Raw genomic sequence first — 20,903 nt, 5'->3', positions numbered from 1 at the left:
AATTGGCTGGCGATGATGAATGGGGCTGGGTTTCAGCATGTCCCTTTTTGCCTCACCCCTGCGTGGGAACCACTCCCTCCCATTTGTGAGATCATCGCTGGGTGAAAATACCACCTCAGATGCACACTCAACGTGCTGCTGGGAGGGGAACGCACTTGCTCTGTATGGAGGGGGGAATTCAGGCCCAATGTCTGTGGGCAGAGGGCACAGACGCCGCTGGCACTCAGCACTGCTAGGGGCCTGACTGGTTGGATTCCCCTCCAGGCCGTTCTAGAGCAGATTATTGTCCAACATTTCCAGTAAACAACGAGCCTATATTTTGCTGAGGGAGGTATCTGAGGTGAAGCTGGCTGGGCTACAGAGGGGGCACCACCATGAACAGGCAGTGCCATGCCCTGGAGGGGGACCTGGCTCTGTCATACTGTGCAGAATCCTACCGGTGGGGCATGGGTCACTGGGAATCCCTGGGCGCACAGCTGGATGCTGGAACGGCCCCACCCAAAGGCTGCGAGTGCTGCTGTGCAGGATCCTGCCTGGCATTCCAAGCCTCGTCCCTTTCAGCAGGAGAAGAGCGCCCCCTGTGGAGGGCTCAGGCAGCTGCTGGCAAACCAGGGCAGCGAGGACCCTGCGTGAGGTCCCACATTCATCTACTCTGGCTGAGGACTCGCTCCCTGCACTCCTACCTCTGCCTCAGGCCGTGGATCTGCAGCAGCCGGGCAGCACGTGGGCGGAGCTGGCAGCAGCCCAGCCATGGCATGGCTCAAGCAAGGCTTAGTCCTGCAGTGGAGATGGGACCAAGGCACAGCTAACACATGGTCTAGGCCTGTCCATGCTGCAACACAAAGCCCTAGTGTGTGTGGGCGGGGTGGGGGGTGGGGAGACAGATGAGTGGGTCCCCCAACCTGGTATGAAGGACCTTGAATCTCTGCCTCAGGAGGCCAGAGGGCGTGGGGAGAATTGCTTTGTAGTTCTTGATGTGCCCAACAATGGGAGGGTCTGGGCTGGGCCCCCTGTCCCGGTGTGAGTCGGGAGTCACTCCCCTGTCAGACGGGTGCTGGTGGCAGAAGCAGCTGCGGTGTGAAGGGCTGGAGGACGGGGAGGAGGAGAAGAATGGTGCCTCTCCGCGTGCCCAGAGAGCAGTGGCTGAGTGGGGGGCAGGGTTGGGGGCCTCTTACCCGTAATGGTGTAGGGGTAATAGTTCCAGGCCTTCTCTGTGATGTAGAATATCCGGGGGGTCACCGCGCGGGCCCAGCTGGGCAGCTTGCTGCAGGGGAAGGGAAGAGAAGAGCAGAGCAGAGCAGGGGGCTCTCGTTAGCGCACAGAGCTCGGCTGGTTTTCGGCCCTCTGGCCTCACAGCCCTGGGCCTGAACTCCTCCGCTCACCCCTGCAGCAGGTTCAGCACAATCCCTGCCAATGCGCCTCGGCACTGACGTGCAGGGGCCACCCCCTGGGGGAGAGAGGGGCTGCACCCACCCTGTGGGACCCAGCTAGCCCTCACCGCCCTGGGCCCAGGCTTGAGCTCCTGACACCTTTCCAGCCCTGCAGCCCCCTAACCAGCCAGCGGCTTCCCAGCTCCATACGCACCGAGCTAGGAGACAATGTGCTTCCCAGCTGCCCCCCCACCCCCACCCCCCACCCAGTGGGTCCACTGCCATGCTCCCCAGCCAGCCTGCATCCTTCCAACTCCATCCTCCAGCCCCCTGCAGCCCCACGCCCTCCCAGCTCACCCACCTGGGCCCAGGCTCTCGCAGATTCCTCCCCCTCCAGGGAACACAGGGTCGGCTCCTGCTCCCACCAAAGCAAAGGCAGCTGAGCCCTTGATTTCAAGGGGAGCCAGCTCAGGCCCTGGCTCCCAACGACTGCTTTTGCCAAGTGTTACCCCCAGGCACTGGAAGCGCAGGCCCCGCAGGGTCGGGGCAAGGGACGCAGCGTATGTGCGCGCTGGGGGGGACATGACTGTCGCTGGGCTGGGCAAGGAGCCTCTGCTCACAGGCAGAGCTGCAGCAGCCGGGGCTGGAAATGAACAGTCTGTTCATGCCAGCTCGCCGTGACCGCCGCTCCTCGCCCATTGGAGGGGGGAGGGAGAGATGAGGTGTGGTTTGATTAATTTTCAGCCTCTATAAATAGCATCCCCAAGAGGGGAATCGTGAGCGCCTCGGCTAAAAATACCCTGTCTAGCACCAGCAGCTCCCTCTGTGGGTAAGCAGCCGATTAATGTGCTGTGAGGAGACGGAGCAGCACAGCCAGGACTGCCTCACACAGCCAAGCTGTCCATCGCCTCCCTCCGTCTATGGAGGGGGCCAGGGCGCAAGGCCAGTTCGCAGGCATCGGCGCTCTTCTCCAGTCTATTCGCAATTGCTGACAGATCAGCAAGGGGAAAGCCAGAGGGTTGTGCCGCAGCAAATGGAAGAGAAAACCAAGGATGGGAAAGAGACAAAAGCCAGGGGACGGGGCAGTGAGAGTGAGCGTCAGTGAAACAAAGAGACAAAGGCCCACTCAGCTAGCCCAGACCAAGCACCCCGGTATCAGACAGCTAAGCACTGTAGTGTAGGCAGAACCCATCTGAGTCCTTGTAATGGGGCTAAAGCCACGGACAGCCCTGGGTCTCAGCTTGGTTAAAGAGTCCTGTCTACACTACAGTTTGCAGTGGTCATGTAATTGGGTTCTCCAACTCAGCTGTAGGGATGCCCCGAGAAAGACAGAATCCTGGAGCAACCCTAGGATTCTGCGCCCATAAAATCATTTGGTGACTTTGCTGGAGTCCCTGCAGTCCCTCTATGGGTCTGGCACGGCCACTGGAGTCAATGCAAGCTCTGCACATGGCAAGATCAGGCTGTGGGGCTGCAACAAGCCAGACACACAGATCTTTAGTGTGTTGCATTGCCACTGGGTGGGAGGACAAGCTCTGCCTTCCTTGGCTGTCTCAGTAGAGCCCATTTTTCTCTCCTGCTTCATCAAACGCCGAAAGGCTTGGGCCAACGTTTTCAGAGTTGGGCACCTCAAATTCAGCTTCTAAATCCATGTTCAAGCATCTAAACAAGTGCCGCCTGCACAGAGGTGCCCAGCCACTGCACCTTCCATTTCCCTGCAAGAGCTCAGCACCTCTGTAAATCAGATCACTTATCTAGGCGCCTACAGTCCCCGTTCTGCAAATGCCAGTGAGGAGTCCCACTGCTTTCCAAGGGACTGGAGGTGAGCCTAAGGGTCTGGATGCGTGGGTCCCTTTTGCAGAATCGAGGTCTGTATATGGTAACATTAGTCACCCAACTTTGGAAATTGGGGCATAACTGACTAGCCCAAACAGTGACACTGAGGCAAGGTGGGAAGAAAACTCAGTTCTCCTGCCCTCCCAGTTCCAAGTGTTGTGGGTTGGGTTAAACCTTTAAATTGTCAGGTGTGAGCATGACCTCCTCCACCTCTCATTTAAGACAGCTGTAAGAGACAGCTAAGCAGACCCCCCTAAGACAAAGGGGGTATGAGAGCCCACCAAGAGAATTTGAACTACACAGGCACAGGGGTCCACAGGGTGTTGCCTTTGGGGGGGGGGGTGTGAGGGAGAGAGAGAGAGAGAGTCTAATAAGAAGGGACAAAAGACACACACCGCCTGGAGGCATGGGGCTGTAAGCAAATATATAAGCTTCTGTTCTTTTGGCTCCTCCTGCATTCAGGGAAACAGGACTTGGTATGTTCCTTGGAAACAAACAAGATTGCCTCAACAGTACCAGACTCCATCATCAATTTCTCCTCCCAACTGGAAAAGCCTACAAGACCCAAATTCCTGCTACCCTCAGGTCAAAAAAGGGAACACAAGCTTGAAGCAGATTATCTCTTCCCCCCTTAGCTGAATGAGAACCTGAAAGTGAAACTGACCAGATACAGAAGCTATACTGACTAACCCAGTTTCCCAGCTCCTGCAGAGTGGTATGCAGAAAGTGAACAGCCAGTGCCAGTGCTGGCAGGCACATGAGATTTTTAAAGCTCTTTCCATTCTAATCACAATTGTTAATAATTCAGTAAGGAGCTACTTTAAAATACAAGTGCTGGCCCTTAAAACCTTGCCATTGTTACCTTAGATAAATAGTGCTGAGTTATTTCCTTGTAGTTCCCTATATGAGTCATAGGCAATAGCTTGAATACTGCAAATATTGAGCTGATCTATCGGCAAATACTTATTTCGCTCTCCAAGGCAATTGGCAAAGCTCAGTGCAGGAGCACGGAAGGATTCTAACCTGCTGGTGTGCTTTTAGTAACAGGTATTTTGCAGCACGGCCACAGCAATGGTCGCTGGACTAGGTGGCAGCACTGAGCTCACTAGCAAGCTGTTTGCATTTTTCATCCTGAAGCAGCCCCCCAGAGTCATCTCCTATCTCAGCAATAAGGGCTCAGAGAGAGAGAATGCAACTTTCTCTGGAGTCAGGGGCAGACCGACACCTGACCAGAACAGGGGAAGACATGTTCAGCCCCCAGGGAGGTTCATGACTAAACGCAAACTGAAGGGAGCGCTAGGTGTGTGCAGGCCAGATGCAAATTGCTCCATCTGGCAGGCTCAGGTACCAAGGAGTAAGCTGATCCCTGTGCTGCATCCAGCGTGGGGGTTGGCTGAAACGTCAACTACCGGCTACTGCCAGAAGTCAGACACCAGGTGAGCTGGACCAACAGTCTGATCAGGCATATGGCCCCAGCGCCTGGCCAGGGTTTGAAATGGATTTCTAACCAGAAGGCATTTAGACTTTGCGGGGCAGGGAGCTTGCCTCCTGACACCTCTGAGTGCCCTGCACTCCGCACAGCAGGACAGAAGCCATCACACTGAGGCAATCCCTGCACAAACTCCTCCTCACAAGCAATGCCTTCCCCACAGAGCTGTAGTCTGACTTCCAAGCTCTGAGCTGGCCTGGGGCCTTCTCCCTAGAGCTCTCTATGGGGCATCAGTTGACTGACACAGTTTTCCTTCTTGGGCAGGGCTGCTAGACAGAGCCTTTGCTCCTTCCAGTCTCACTGGATCTTTGGGGCAAAAGGATAAGGTGTGTGGGGAGGGAAAGGGGGTCAGAAAACAGCCTTGACCTCCTTCTCTGCCATAGGGGGTGTGATACAGACCTACCCAGGCAGGTATATTACCCCATCTTCTCTATGTTTCACCGGAAGGGGATAAAAGCTAAGATCTAGCTGATTGTCATGGTTACTGCATGGGGGTTGAACAGGACTAATAGGTTAAGAGAGATGCAAAATGTAGACTATTAGGTTGCAAAGTGAGTCTTGTCTCCTGTGCTGAGGTGGGGTCTCAGGGCGGAGGACAATGGAGATCCCTCCAGGAAGACAGCAATGTATTTACTATGGTCCAGGTGGAGACTTGGGCATTTACAAAAACAAAGGAACTGCAGGAGGATTCTCTGAAGAGGTGGGGCCCTGGGCTAAGAGACAATAGCCTGTGATTATAGAGGAACAGAAGAATTGGTGGTGGGGTGAGCTGTTATCCTTGGCAGAATTTCTCCTCTGTAAGAGAGGGTGTCTCATGAAAGGTGGATTCCAACTTTCTGAACTGGACAAGCATTGCAACGACTAACCATTGGGTGAAAAATACCTTAGATGGGAAAGTAACCTGGGAATAAGTACAGGCTATCGAGTGGGGTTCATGTATCTCTCTACTTGTAACCTTTCGTTTCCAAACCCTTTGACTTGCTTTTATTTGAATCTCTGTCTCCAGCTCTGTTTGGTTTTACTGCAGACTGGCTAGGGGCCTTGAGCAAACTTTGCAAAGGTGAAACTCATAAACGGGGAGACCCTGCTTCCATGGAGGCAGCGGTTCAGTGCACACTGCAGGTGTCCAGAAGACAAGGGACTGGGCACTCACGTGTAACCCAGTGGGGTGTGTCCATTGCTAGCACGCAGGATGGGAGAGTGCATCTCCTGGAGCCCAGAGTGGACGCTGGTGTTGCCAGCAGCCAGTGGCTGAGGATGGGCTGAGTTTCCCCCCCCAGTGGGGACAGACAGGGCTCCCTCCCTGGGAGCAGATGGTAGTTATTCACTCTGGACCCCTTGGGAAATGTGCTCTCAACTGCAGCCATTGGCCCCGCCACCACTAACTATGGGGATGACCTCTGCCTCCTGACCCCCTCCTCCTTGAGGACACTCTGGAGTTGGGAAGGCAGTGACCTACCTGGGGACTCGTTAAAGAAGGAAGATGGGGCAAGCAGCCACCCAGCACCTCAGAGGGCCTTGGAGAGGAGGACTGGGAGTGGCAGGGTTCCAGGTGTCACCCCTGGGTGACTCAGAGAGTCTGGGGATGAGATCACCTGGAACAGATTGACTGGGGTTAGGGATTGACATGACCATGGTGGGGAGCAGGGGATTCTTAGATGGCTGAGTTCTCTGAATGTGCAGGGATGGCCCACTGCCAACCCCTGTGAACAGAACCTAGTAATCCTCCGGGACAAGCCCCTGCAATTTCCATCCTGCCCTAGTAATCCTCAGGGACAAGCCCCTGCAATTTCCGTCCTGCCCTGCTCATGGTGCCCATTTACCGCCAGGTTCTGTAAACTGGCGGCAGGCACTCTGGGAAGATTTATACAATAGCGTGATCTAGTGCTCGGAGCTCGGACTCCTGGGGTCTATTGCTAGCGCTGCCTTTGACCCGCTTGGTAGCTTTGGGCACGTCACTTCCCCGCTCTCTCCACATGTGGGGTGGGGACAAGGAGAGTGACCCACTGCGAGGTTCCGCTCATGTTAGCAAAGCGCCTGGATGCTCAGATGAGAGCTCTCCAAGAGCAAAGCACACCGGACCTGCAGCATCCACAGCCCCTAGTGGCTTCCCAGAGCCACCCGAGTGCCCAGCACAGCTCTCCTCATGCTGCCCCAATGCAGCCGCCATTCGCCTTAAGGAACTCATTAGGATTCAGACACCTGGAGGCCGCTACCAAACAAGGGCCAATAAATTAGGGAGACACCTGGCCCGGCTGCTGCTTCTCAAGATGCAGAGCTGAAGTGGCCTTTTCTGGGATCAGGGAAGCTATTAATCCATCGTGCTCAAGGATCACTCAAGAGGAGGCTCAGAAGGGGACATGCGGGCTGGAGTAGGAATCAAAGCTGAGCTGGAATAAAGGAGATATTGACGGACATGCTCCTCCTGCTGGCAGGTGGGAACATTCATCTGTGGCAGCTAGTGTGAGACAATGCTGGGACGTGGTGCCTGGATGGGTCCCAAGAATTATTTCTGCAACCACTGATGTCCTGTGAGCTACGTTTGCAGGAAGCAGGATTCCCTATCAGGACCATCCAGGACCTAACATAAGAGGAGAGCTTTGCCTGGAGGATAGAACACCACCTTGAAATGCAAGAGGAAAGGGCACAAAGCAGCTGGGGATAGAGACCAGCTCAGCAAGAACCTCATGAGCTCTTGCTACTAAGAAGTCCGGGTCACTGTAGCGGATATGTCACACACTTCTTGGGATTCTGCTCCTGGGGGTGGGTGAAAGCAACCTCTCAAATGCGAATGATTGCCTGAGTTGTACTGGAGTTAGTGTGTTTGGTGAGGGGCGAGTCAGAGAAAGAAGTGGTGGGGGGATGGTGCTGGAGAGAGCCCAAGGGATTTCAAAGAGAAACCAACACAGAGAACAGGCAGGATCCAGTGACCAGGTCTTTGGAAGGCCCGGAACAAAGGCTAGATGCAAAAAGCATGGAGAGCGAGGGGAGCTGGCACATACGGGACAGGAGAGCCAGATTGCAGGTTCAAATCCCATCCTTGTTGTTTGGTGGCCCTGTATGAAATCAGCTGGGGATCTCAGGCTTGTGGTGGAGTGTCCACATCACAAGCCGTCCATCACCCTGGCTCTAACTGGTCCGGTCTCAGCAGAGAGCCTCTGTCCTCTTGCCCATAGAGGCGAGGGGGTCTCTAGATCAGGTGGCAACATGCAGGGGGAGCGTGCACGGCTGCTGCTTGTACTGTAGCCATTCTAGAGCCACAGCACAACATTATTATTTATGATTAGCAGTGTGGTAGCACCTAGGAGCTCACTGTGAACTGTGCAAGGTGCTGTACAAACAGAACAAAAAGAGAGGTGCAGCCCCACAGCTGTCAAATGGGGTTTAATAAAACACCCTCCAAGATGTCAGGGTTGCGATCAGGGGCCCCTTACTCAGGAAAGACACTGTTTATTAGGGAAGCCTTAACCCGGCGCTCAGCCCCCAGGGACAATGGCAGAAGTAGCCTATGCTTTGCGGATGATCATCCAGGGGATGGATCGGAGGAGCTCTCACCTGGACAGGTGCACACGTTTCTCGGTGAACTGGCCGGGCCCGTGGACAGGGTCTTCATGCGGCTCATTTTTCACCACTTCCACACCCTCGCCTTTTTCGCTCTCCTGGTGACTGTGCTTACTGATCATGTAGAGCTGTCCAACGCGGTACTGCAACAAGAGGGGACATGAGCAGGGATTCCCCGCTGCTGAAAGGCGCAGGGCGAGAGCAAGAGGAGGCCATGCAGCTCCTCTGACCCCTCTTCAGCCAAGGCGGGATTGTTCCCAACTCTATAGTGAGTAGCGTTCTGCCTGGCACAGCTTGACATTTCCAAGGGCTGCTACCCCTTCCTTGGGAGACTGGCCACAGACCTCTCCATCAGGCTTCTTTCTCCTGGGGTCCTGCCTCCCTTTTATCACCTGCTCCCATCACTCCCGCTCGCAGCCCACTCCAAACGATTCCTCTCCTGCCTTGGCATTTTCACCCCTCGCAGACTTGCCACAGTCTCCTCACTCTTCGCTTAACTTTCCCCACCATTCAGTCTCTCCCAATTGGTATTTTGCTCCTCCTCACTGAAAAGCTTCCAATTAGTCAATCCCTCTCTAGTAAAGCAGAGCCCAGAAATGAACACAATGGTCCAGTTCTCCACATGGGGTCACTTACACCAGTACAAAAAGAGCGTAAAATGCTGCCGCTGACTGGGGGAGCATTGCACTCTCGCTGGGGTAAATGACTGGAGAATTCAGCCCAGCTGGCCAGAGAGCCTAGCGCCTCCTCACTCTGAGACGCTGCTGCATATGCCATCCTACATTATATGAGCCTTTGTTTTCCCTGCCATATCACACTGCAAACTCCAGTGCACAGTACACACTATCCTGGGGCTACCCGGGCTGTCGAGGCTCCTCCACCCCCGCCATAGAATGGTTTGTTTTTCTCCCTCCCTGTGTTATTTGTGTGCATTTTGCAAGCTGAGCCTTGGGTTCTCCTTTTCTCCCCATGTTTCCTTTGGATGAATACTCTGCCCTGGCTCTTATTTGCGGCTCCTCCCAATTTAGAATCATCAGGGAATTTCATTAACTTGCTGTTTACTCTCCCTGCCAGATCATTCATGAGGATATTAAATGGGACTGGCCCCAATGCAGCTGGCACCCTCTTCACAACTCCCCCGTTGCCGCGCGCGGCTGGCTGGTGCTCCCCTTCGTCGAGGGATGCAAGCACTAGGTGGAAGAGGCATGTGTCGGTAGCTTCATGGAATGGAAGGCTCCATCATGCTTCCCGCCCCCTTCCCCCCAGCTCACACTGAGGGCAAAAAGGGGAACGGAGACTGCCTGTTCTTGCTTTCAGCCATGTTCCCGAGCAGCAGGTCCATACCCCACACTGCAGGGCTCCACCCTTTCTAGGGGAGAGAGCAGTTCACGCTCCACCTCCACTGGGGCTGCTCCCACCTCTGCACACTGCTTTAGCCCCACACCACCCGATTCCCCAACCTTGTCATCACCCTTCTCTCGGTACACTGGAAACCTAGGGCCTGATCCCGCGAGGTGCTGCAAGCCCTCAACTACAGCTGAAGTCAGTGGGATTCGGGGGCACTCAGCACCACACGGCATTGGAGCCAACATCCATTCAGCCCTAGGCTTTTCCACCCTGCTCCAGTCTTAGCCTAAAGGGGTTGCTGTTACATGGGGAGACAGAGGGATTTCAAGGTCTACATCCAGCCCTAGGCATCTGCACCCTGCCCCAGCTCTGCACTCCCCATCAGCAGCAGATGACACAGTGCTTTGTGCAGAAACCATTGATTTGGTAGGCAAAGCGTCTCCTAGCAGGGGAAGGCTGGACATGGGCGCTGAGCCCCGCACTTACCAGCAGGGGGCACTGCGGAGAAGAGCATGAGGCTCCCTCCTGGTGGGTGGGGATATGGCTGCATACCTAGCCCAGGGAAGCCTGACCCGAGGCAGTTCTGGGGGAGCACAGAGCGACATAGGAGCGATAACCACAGCCTCTGCTTCTGCACGACAGGGCTGCCTCTTAGATCCTCTGTGGTTTCCTCACTCATGTCATTCACCCCCAGAGCCACCAGGGTCCACACCCCCGCTCGCCCCAGAAGCCGCCCTTCCAGGGCCCCGTGCATGAACCAGCACCATAGCGAGGGGAAACGGGTTCAGACCCAGCCCGTATCCTGACCTTCAGGGCGGCTCAGGGGGGCCAGCCACCCCTCATCATTCCACCCCTCCCACCGCTCATTCACCAGTTAGAGGGCAGCATCTGCTGTATGGGGGGGAGCAGCCACTGTGCACACCACCCAGGGGATGCAATCAGCACCCAGGTCCCCTCCACTGCCACAGTCTGGGGGTCAGGGTGTGGGGAGAGTGCAGCCCTGGGTTGCCATGGCAGCACCAGCAAGCTGATAGAGGAGGCTCTGGAGTGGGGGACTGTAATTGGCTCTGCCCTCGGCCTCCTCACCCCACCGTGAACCCCAGCTGGCATGGCTAAGCAAAAGGCCTGGCCGCTCCTTGCAAGCTGAGGGCCTAGCAGAGCTGAAGGCCTCTCTAGAGCAGGTGGGTCCCAGACCTTCCTGCCATCCCACTGAGCATGCTCCAGCCCCAAGCAAAAAGGAGGCTGCGCCAAACCACTCACGGTGCCACCATGTGGGAGCCTGGCCCATGTTGGGGATGGCAGCACCCAGAGTTGCATGGGGGGGCAGAGGTGGCACAACAGGGCTCAGCACCCAGGCTGAACGCCAGCATTCAGCAAGGCAGGGAGAAACGGGGCGTGGCTGTCTGCAGGAGAAGGAAGGGGTGACAGCACCTCATGTTACTCAGTGGCACCCCATGTGACCTCTCAGTGAGGGGTGGAGGGGGGGCATTGTGGCACATCCACCAGCCCTGCCCACTGACACATCCTGCAGATAGAGGGGGTATAGCCCCTGGAATCCCCCACCCCCATACCTCCACAGGGGATGGCCGTGGTCCTGCAGCTGGCAAAGACCTCTGTGCCCCCATGAGCGGGGGGAGAGGGATTTGCCCCTATTCTCACCTTCCAAGCAGCTCTTCAAACTCCACCACAAAACCCCCAGCCATCCTCCTTCCTCCCAGGAGGTCTGGGGGAAAGGACCAAGTGGGACCTTTCAGAGGAACTCAGGGTTAGGGTTAATCAGCCCTCATTAGAGGCCTCTGGATTTTCTATTGTTTCCTGAGGATGAAAAGGGTGGGGCTGAGCCTCAGGCTCTCAGCCCTCCAATTGGCTTCCCTGTTCCCTCCGCGCTGGTCCTCCTGCTGCCCCAGAAATAACTGCCTGGCCTTTGTTCGTATCACAGACCCCAATGGATCCCTGTCTTGGCCCCAAACCTATCCCAGCTGGGCACAGGCAGAGAGCAGGAGGAGGGGAGGATCCTGCGTTATCCTCCCCCAGCCGGAGTTGCTTCAGCCACTCATAGCCACTGCAGTCCTGGCCTCTCCTGGCAGGGGGTGCTGAAGGGAGTAGGACAGGAACACTGGATGCAGGGGAGCTCCCAGCTGCTCCTGTCCGAGCCTCTCCCAGCAGAGGATCCTGGTAGGCACAGGCTGAGGAGCACAGCCGGGGTGTTAGTTCCCCCTACTAGGCCGTGGGGCTGTACTAAGGTTCTAGCTGCCCAGGAAGCGTCTCCCCGCGGCTGGCTGAGTCAGCCTCCATTGTCAGCAGCAGCTCAGCCTTCCCATCCATTACCTAGCGCTGCTGCCTGTGTAAATATTAATAACGAGTGCGGCACATGGAAACAGAGCTGAGTAGATAAGATATCAGCAGAGAGCATGTCCGTTCACACCTGCCAGCCACTGCAGGAGCCTCGGCGGCACCAGGCCAGGGCTCGCTTCTCCCCACCCTCTCCCCAAGCGGGGGAGGATAGAGCTGTTCCCTCCCGGTGGGGATCTCCCTGGGGACGCAGTCTGAGGGCACCCCACCGGGGTCTCAGTCAGGCTGAGGAAAAGGCACTATAGCCAGACCTGGTCAGACACCTAGGCATTGCAAACCTAAGCCATGGTGCAGTGCTCTCTCCCAACGAGTGGGTGGGGCCTTAGAGAAACTACGCTCCCTTTGTACAGAGGGGGCCGGGGCTTAACAGAGGCACTGGACTGGGACTCAGGAGACTTGGGTTCTATTCCCAGCTCTGCTGCTGAACTGCAGCATGACCGTGGGCAAGTCATTTCAACTCCTGGTGCCTCAGTTTCCCACCCCCAGCCCTTTGTCCGTTTAGCCTGTCAGTTCTCAGGCTCACAGCCCCTAGCATGAGGGGACTCTGACCTTGCTCAGGGACTCTAGCTGCTGCTAAATACAAATTACAGTGAGTAATGAAAGCGCTACATCCACACAATGACCTTTGGGCCTGGGATCCCTGGCTAACTCTCCAGCTCAGCCAGAAAGCAACCCCTGCACTGCTGCTATCATAGACAAACAACCAGGGCTGACTGAGAGCTCTGAGCTGGGGGATCTGCGGCTGGAAACACTCCATTGTTTGCAGTTCTGACAGTCCTCTGGGCTGAGCAGGGAGCGCTGGCATTACCCATGGCATGGGGCTGAGGCCCATTTCTTTTTGTAACGGGGGTCTATGCCTCTCCCCGCAATGATCTCATTTCAAAGTCTCTAACCATGCCTCAGTCTATCGCCCGCAGCTAGTGAAGAGAACACGCATTCCCTGCCCCAGACCTCGGGATCGGAGGAGGCTGTGTGGCCTACTGGGAAGAGCATGGAGCAGAAGCTGGGATAATCCTGGGTTCCAGCATGGATAACGCAACTGACTCACTGGGAGGACGAGTGCGCGAACTGACATGTCTGGAGCTGACCCTAGGAAACCTCCCTGTGGCACCAGGCCTGTACAAGGATGATCCCAGCTCCTAGTCCAAGCTCGTCCCAGTAGGGCACACAGCCGCCTCCAGTCCTGAGGCCTAGAGCAGGGAGAGCATGTTCTAGTTCTAAAGGCGCGTATGGTAAGTCACTCCATCCAGCAGCCGGGGTACAGGGGAGGAGACGAGGTTAGCACACTCAGACTCTTTCAGGCACACCCACAGGCCTCCAGCCAGGCTAGATGGAGTGTGTTAGCAGAGACTCCCGCTCACATGGGACACTGCAAACAGTCAAACAACACCCCAGAAAGGGCCAGTTTCTGCTGTGCAAACATGAACCACTCCAAGCAGATCAGCTTCCAAGTGCTCCTCCACTGGCTGCATGGACTGTTTGCTCAGCACATGTCAGACTTAACCTGATTTTAACCAGGATGTTCTCAGGGTGTCCAGGGAGGGACGCTGCTTGCTTGGAATGCCATGGCTCCAGGCCACAATCTTGCCATGGGCATCCTTTATAAACAGCTGTATTACAGTAGCGCCTATAGACTCCAGCTGAGATTTAGGGCTCTATTGTGCTAGGCACTGTACATACATCATGCGAGACAGTCCCTGCCCCAATGAGTTTAGAATCTAAACAGATAAGGGCTCGAAGGGGAAACTGAGGCACACATGCGGGACGTGAGCTGCTCAAGGTCACACAGCAGGCCAGATCTCCCAAATCCCAGTCCAGGGCTCTAGCCACTGTACTGTACTACCAGATCCCTCCCAACTGAAACCAGGGAATGGCAGGAGTGACAGCTCCAATCACAGCAACCGGGAGCCATCTTTGGCCTATCTGTCGTTTCCCTTTATAAAGTGGAGCCTGGAGATAGTTCGCCAGCTTTTCAAGCACAATAAACCCCTTCTGGAGGAGTCTGCTGAAAAGAACATTGACTTTTTGTTCAATAAATAACATGGGAGCGGAAAAAAAATATTTGATGATGCTTCTGCATAACAATTATTTTACTGTTCCACTGAAGATCCTATTCATCATTCTAATTGCCAGAGAGATCTTATCTCCACTTCACCTAACTGTAAATGTTCTCCAGATGTTAACACGAAATCTTTGCTCTCTTAGCACACTAGAAACTGACAGCCCTGCAGTCCCCAGAGTACATTTGGAAAAAGATATGCTAGTGGGCATCCTGAATAAATTGCTGATGTGCCCTTTCTAATCAAGGCTACAAAGCAACCTTTGTATAGGGATGCTGGGGACCTACTGTAATTACCGGGGCTTGCTGATGGGAATTTATGCCTCTTCATAAACATTAACACTATAGTTTACTATTGAGAGACTAGGGTATAGCTCAGAGGAACCCTAAGCACCAGTGCTGTAAGCAGATTAGCCATGGCTCTCCATAGACATGGATATGATATTACATTGATTCTAAGAGGGATACTTGGGAGGTCTCAGCAAGCATAGATATTTTAGGTCGGGGGTTCTCACACTGGGGGTCGGGACCCTTCAGGGGGTCGTGAGGTTCTTACATGGGGGGTCACGAGCTGCCAGCCTCCACCTGAAACCTGCTTCACCTCCAGAATTTATACTGGTGTTAAATATATTTAAAAGTGTTTTTAATTTATAAGGTGGGGGTCACACTCAGGGGTTTGCTGTGTGAAAGGAGTCACCAGTACAAAAGTTTGAGAATCGTTGTTTTAGATTACTATCGATATACTCAGTTTTAAAGCATGCCACTACTGCTTCCTATATGTTACTAAGCTTATCAACAGTCTCAGCAGTTATGGGCACGGTAGCTTACTACAGATAAACTCACAGCTCTGTACCACAGACAGTGTAACTTACTATAGATCTCCTCACAGCTCCCTGCAAGCATGGGCGGTGTGCTGTATGCTACTGCTGCTATCCTCGTGGGGAATCACTACTAGCACACGCCTACAGCAGTTAGCATGAATAAGGTCAAGATCTGCTTCTAAAAGTAGCTGCCTGTAAATATATTGTAGGTTACTAGTGGCAAATACTCGTAGCCCTTCTGGAGCCGCGTATTATGCTACTAGCATAGGCACAGCTAGCTGTAGCAATGACAATGCACAGCATTAGTCATGGAATAATTATTGACAACACTACAGAGCTCGGATCTCCTCATCCTACGATACTGCGTGCTAAAAGAGACTAATTGCTTAAGGAGCGCATGTGGTCTTGAATTATATCCCATCAGCACATGCATTGCCACGGCCAGCTTCCCCAGATCACCCCAGGGCTGTTGTGCCACAGCCAGGAATCCTCAATCTGTTGTATTTAATCAATCACAAGCCAATTGTTTTTAGCACTAGGGAAAAGTCATAAGTTCACCTTGTAGGCCACTAAAGGTTTTTTGCCATAGTTCTAATAGCGAATTCAGATCCGGGGCTTAGGCCCCTAGGTGTCCGTACAGCGCCTAGCACAGCCTGGATCTTGGTTGTGGCCTATAGGCGCTACAGCAATACAAATAATACATCTGCTGCAGTGACCCCGGCTGGCCCAAGAGAGAGCCTTGCAACCCCTACGCTCCAAAACATGGGTTTCAGTTTGGAGTGTCAATACCCAAACACAACGGAGGTGGCCTCTGATGCTGCACAGGGCCCCATTTTTCCAGGGCACCCAGAACACAAGCATCCAGCCACCAGGAGGTTCCCCTTGCAGTGGTGCCAGCTGACCATGGCAGAGATTGCATCTCTCCCTGCCTCACTCCTGCGGAGTGGGTGGGTGCTCAGAGGCCCAAAGGTTAGCGGGGGGCTGCCCCAGCCTGAGGATGCGTCCCACAGGGAAGCTGGGGGAAGCTCCACACAGGTCCCACCCACCTGACCTGGATGTCAGAGGTGCCGAGTGCCCACGGCTCCAGCCAAAGTCAGTGGGAACTGCAGGCACTCACCTCGGAAAATCATGCCCAAAGGGGCCAGGCTTAGGGAGGACTTGCACTGGGCAGAGGAGCTAAACAAGTGAACACTATAAGGGCAGTCAAATCTCAGGCTTCCGGGCATAAGCTATGTGTGAGTGTGTGTGTGTGGGGGGGAAATGGGCCAACGCAAGCCCCCCATTACCCCCTGCACACACACCCCTTCATGGCAATAGCATTGCCCCATCCCGTGAAAAGTAGGGGAGATGCTGGCCTAAGTGGGTTTGCTGGGATGCGTCCATCTGCCTTGGCAAATCCTACATGCCGATCCCTTCCCATAGCTCCAAAAACCAGCACAGCCCCATAAGGACTGGAAGTGTCACCCAAAAGTTACAGCAGGGGCCTGGGGAGTCAGGACTTCTGGGTTCAGTTCCAAGCTCTGCCACTCGTTGAGTGAGCTTGAGCAAGTCACTGCCTGGCTCTGTGCCTCAGTTTCCCCATACATAACACATGGGCAATGCTCTCATATGCCCAGGTCCCCTGAGCATTGATTGATGAGTGTTTGCAGAGCGCTTGGAGCGCCTCAGACGGGAGGGGCGAGAGCAGGGCCGCTATGACTGTGGGCGCCATGCAGGGCTGCTGCCCAGGGCTCTCCGCGCTCAGCATCTTAACATACCTTCGGTTCGGTTTCTCACAAGACCTGTCAATGAGGAAGTTTCCATGACGCACGCTGCCACGGTAACGAAGGCCTTTTGCAGGAGGCAGGAAGCTGCCTGCCTGACACTTCCCGTGCAGGGGAGGCCTCACATGTAGCTGACCCTGGGCCCATGCTGAGCTCGGGGCCTGCTATCAAACCACAGCCTCCCCTCTGGCCGTCTTTCATACACACCCGGTCCCTCCTGCCCGCAAACTGCAGACCTGCACGGCAGCTTGAAGCCTTCGCCCCCCCGCCCCTCTACCCACACCCCACAGCTGCTGTCGCTTTGTCCTGTTGAACAGCAGGCTGATGCAGACCAAAACTGCATTGCAGAGCCTGCCCGAGCTCCCCTCCCCACAACGCGCTTCCTGGCCAGTTTGGAAACTAGAGATCAGCTCCCGGGGAAGAACGCAGATCTGGATGTGGAACTGGCTGGAGTTTGGGGCCAGGCCCAGCTGTGCTAGAAGCTAAGTCTACCTGCATGGGGCACACTCCGGTCACTGTCCACTAATTCACTGCTCTCCTCTTTAACACCCCCACCCCTTCTCTCTCCAGGTCACTTCTCCCAGCAAACGCAGCTCTCTGCTTCCATCAACCATATAGGACTCTGCTCCCAGCACATGCGTGTGCCTGCACTCACGCCATACAGGTCAGCCCTCAATCTGCTTGGTGAGATAGAGCCTAAGGATTGACCCAAGCAGCTGCCTTCCACTCGCATGTGGCTCTCAATCTGCCACTGGCACCAAGTCCCTTTTCCCACAGCGATCCAGCTGCCCTCAGTAAACCTGTGCCAAGTAGGTGGCACGACAGCAAAGGTCGTGAATGGGGCCATGGGCAGAGATGATGCGCCCATTTCTTGTATGGGAGAGCAGCATGTCTGGCTAGCGCCCAGCCATGGAACATATGGTGCCAGGGAAGTTGGGATTGTTGCAGGTCTGTGGCACGAGGCAGAGATGGACCCTGTGGACAGAGTGATCTTACAATTACCCCACACAGCATATTTCATCCAAATCCATCCCAAAGCGCTTTACAACACACACATACAGGAAGAACTTCCCCTGCCACTAACATGCAGCCACCTCTGAAGTGGAACAGAGCAGCTGTTTTAACAGTGCACAGCAACCCTGTGCAAGAGTTAAAGACAGGGAGTGGGGACGAATACTGTATCCAACTGAAACTGCTGGGGGAATTTTTGATTGGTAGAGTGCAATGACCCCTCACTGGAATAGGGCCAGGGCTATGCCTCTCTCAGAGTGTGCTATGGCAGAGTTTTGATGCTCACAAGTGTTCAGAACCTGGGTTTCCTGTTTCTTCCAAACAGCAATGAACCAAAATCTGCTCTCAGTTACAACTCTGTAAAACCAGAGTCACTCCATTTGACTTCATAGGCGCTACTCCAGATTTACAGTGGTGTAAGCAAGGGTAGATTTGGGTCCAGCAGCCCAGTGGCCCATGTATCTATCTGCGTAGGTATCTCTAGCACATCCATCACTGTAGCTTCCAGGGGTCATGCTAGGGAACAGCCTGGAGCACCGGTTACTGAATCAGCAGTGCGGCTTCCCACTGCACCCTGCAATTTCCCAGCCAAGTCATGAGCCTGCCCAACTCTGCTTAGTTTTTCCCCCACAGTGAAAATAACCCTGCAGCAGGCCTTCAGAAATGCCACCTGCAAGTTACTGGCCTTTTTACCTGGTGGCGCACACTTGTCACTGCACATGGAAGCCATCACACTTAGCCGCCACCGGCTCCTGCCTAGCGCTTTCGCTTCACACACACTACCAGCCCCGAGTGTCAGGTCCCCTGAGAACAGACAGTTCTACAGTCAGCATCCGGCAGGTTAGGGCTTACACCAGTGCTCTTAGCACAGAACAGAGGACTCCCAAACTTTTCCACGGTGTGGGTCACATTTTAACCCCGTGCTTGTCCCCTCTCACCACCTGACCCCATCTCTCAACGCCTCTGTGGCAACTCCAGCAACTGCTTCAATGGAAACGTAACATTGGGAATGCAGTACACATACTGGCACTGGGATGTAATGCAATATGACAGCTGGAAATGTTCTCTGTGGACACCAGCAGGTGCGCCACAGATGTTTTTTTAAATAAGGCTCAGGATTGCTGTGTCCATTTTACAGATGGGGAAACTCAGGCAGGTGCCCACAGCCACACAGCGACTCAGTGGCAGTGCTAGGCAGATCATCTCCTCCCAGCTCCATGCCTGCTAGACCCTGCAGCACTGGACCCCTCCAGCATAGTGGGGAAGGAGCCCAGACCTCAGCAACTGCTCACTAAATGTGCACCAAGAACCACTCGATGGCACTGCTAACAGAACTGGGATCAGAAATCAGCTCTTACAGCCTAGTCCTCAGCTCAGACCCCGGAAGCACGGGACAAATTCCCCAGGACGAGCCACACAGCAGCAGTGCAGGGAGCTCCCGAGCCTGCTGAACACTCCTGCCTGGCTCCCTCCTCCCCCATGTGATGCTGGAAGCCCAGAGCCTTCCCCGCTCTGCTGTGCAGACAGCTCCCACTCCCTCTGCCCCTCTCCCTGTGAATCCCCCATCCCCAGGCTGGGGAGACTGAGACCCTGCCTCTGTTCTGAGCACTTCTTCCCGGCTGGCTGGGCTGGGAGGGGACGGAGCAGGTGACAGGCGCCAGGGAGGGCTGGGTTCCACCGGCCAGGGAGGGCACCTGGCAGGGAGAAGGAGAGGCCCAGAGAGGGGAGGTGGGCAAGGTGCTAGCGCCAGCTCTCCACCCACGCAGGACTCCCCGCCTGACACCCTGGGGATCTGCCCTCCTCTGCTCTCAGTTCTTGCAGCCCCAGAGCCCTGCTGCCCAGCTCGTTCGCCCTCGTCCATGGGATTTTCTGCATCAGCCAGACACACATCACAGGGAGGAAGCTTTGCCCCGCTTGGCTGGATCTGGTCAGCCCTGGCTCTAGGACGTCCCCCCACACACACTCCCCCTCGCCTCCCGTGCTCTGAGCCGGATCCTCCCATTTGGTACAGGGGGACGAGATCCAAGATCCTGCACCTCACAGCCCCTGACTCCTTACCTTTACCCCCCGCTGCCATTCTGCCCCTTTGGGCCCCTCACCCCCAACTCCTTACCTGTATACCCCCCTGCTGCCTCCTGCCCCACCGTACCCCTCACCCCATCACAGCCCAGCTCCCCACCTCACCCCCCGCTGCCACCTGCCCCATCGTACCCCTCACCCTCAGCTCCCCCCCATACCCTCCACTGCCACCCTTCCCCATCATACCCCTCACCCCCAGCTCCCCACCTCACCCCCCACTGCCACCTGCCCCATCATACCCCTCACCCTCAGCTCCCCCCATGCCCCCCACTGTCACCCTGCTCCATCGTACCCCTCACCCCCAGCTCCCTACCTCACCCCCCACTGCCACCCTGCTCCATCGTACCCCTCACCCCATCCCAGCCCCGATCCCCCGTCTCCCACACACCTGCTGTGATCCTATTCTCTATTATACCCCATTAGACTCCAATTCCCCACTTTACTGCCTACTGCTATCCCGCCCCATCATTCCGTTCTTCTCCCATTAGTCCCCATACCCCACCTCTGTGCCCCTTCACCTGCTATTCTGCCATCACACTCCTCCTCCCGTCAGAACCTCCTCCCCCCTCCCCACCTCTGTCCCCCCACCTGCTCTGCCCCCATCACACCCCTCCTCCCCTGTCAGACCCTGCTCCCGCCTCCCCACCTGCTGCTATCCCCCCCCCATACAGTATCTCTTCCCAACCCTGATCCCCTCCTCTGCCCCTTGCTGCTATCCACCCCCTCTCCCCCATGCAGTGGCGCTCTGGCATGCAGGAGGGCAGCTATGTTGCACCCCCTCACGCTGGGCAGTGTCGCCTGGCTCACGGGAAGGGCAGACCCCCTCGTGGCTGGCGTCTTTGGGGCCGGAACGTCCCTCGCAGCAAATGGAAAGTGTTCCATCTAATCCTTTAGCCGCCTGGGGTCCAGCCCACACTGCCCCTTCCACCCGCAGTGCCCCCCGGGAGAGCAGCCAAGTGCTTACCTCTTCAGTGGTGAGTGGCATGCAGATCCGATACTCCTTTATCAGCATGGTGGCCCCCACGCTCTGCTGGGCTCAAGGTGCATAGGCAGCCCCTCTGGAAGGAAGCTGAGAGTGGGGGGCAGACGGGAGCGCTGGATCAAGTGGAAACGTCGGTGTGGAGAAAGCAGAGTGGCACCCAAGCCTCCTTCGGAGAAGGACTCATTCTGCAGGGAGACAGAACCGCCCGCCGTGGGGAGAGGAGAGATCAGAGC

The 20,903-nt window shown here is 55.6% G+C and overlaps 1 protein-coding gene across 1 annotated transcript in view; it reads right to left on the bottom strand.

Annotated features, from left to right (window-relative positions):
- LOC135884591 (cytoplasmic phosphatidylinositol transfer protein 1-like) overlaps positions 1-20,700 on the bottom strand; it is a 33,001-nt gene extending 12,301 nt beyond the window's left edge. Inside the window, exons 1-3 of the mRNA XM_065412020.1 lie at positions 20,653-20,700; positions 8,251-8,399; positions 1,176-1,264 (exon numbers count right to left, since the gene is read on the bottom strand). Coding sequence (XP_065268092.1) covers positions 1,176-1,264; positions 8,251-8,399; positions 20,653-20,700 — 286 coding nt within the window. The remainder of the gene's footprint in view (positions 1-1,175; positions 1,265-8,250; positions 8,400-20,652) is intronic.
- Positions 20,701-20,903: the final 203 nt, after the last annotated feature.

The sequence above is a fragment of the Emys orbicularis genome, chromosome 10 (genome assembly GCF_028017835.1).
Source record: "Emys orbicularis isolate rEmyOrb1 chromosome 10, rEmyOrb1.hap1, whole genome shotgun sequence".
Lineage (NCBI taxonomy): Eukaryota > Metazoa > Chordata > Testudines > Emydidae > Emys > Emys orbicularis.
This window is presented reverse-complemented; position numbering and strand designations above follow the sequence as displayed.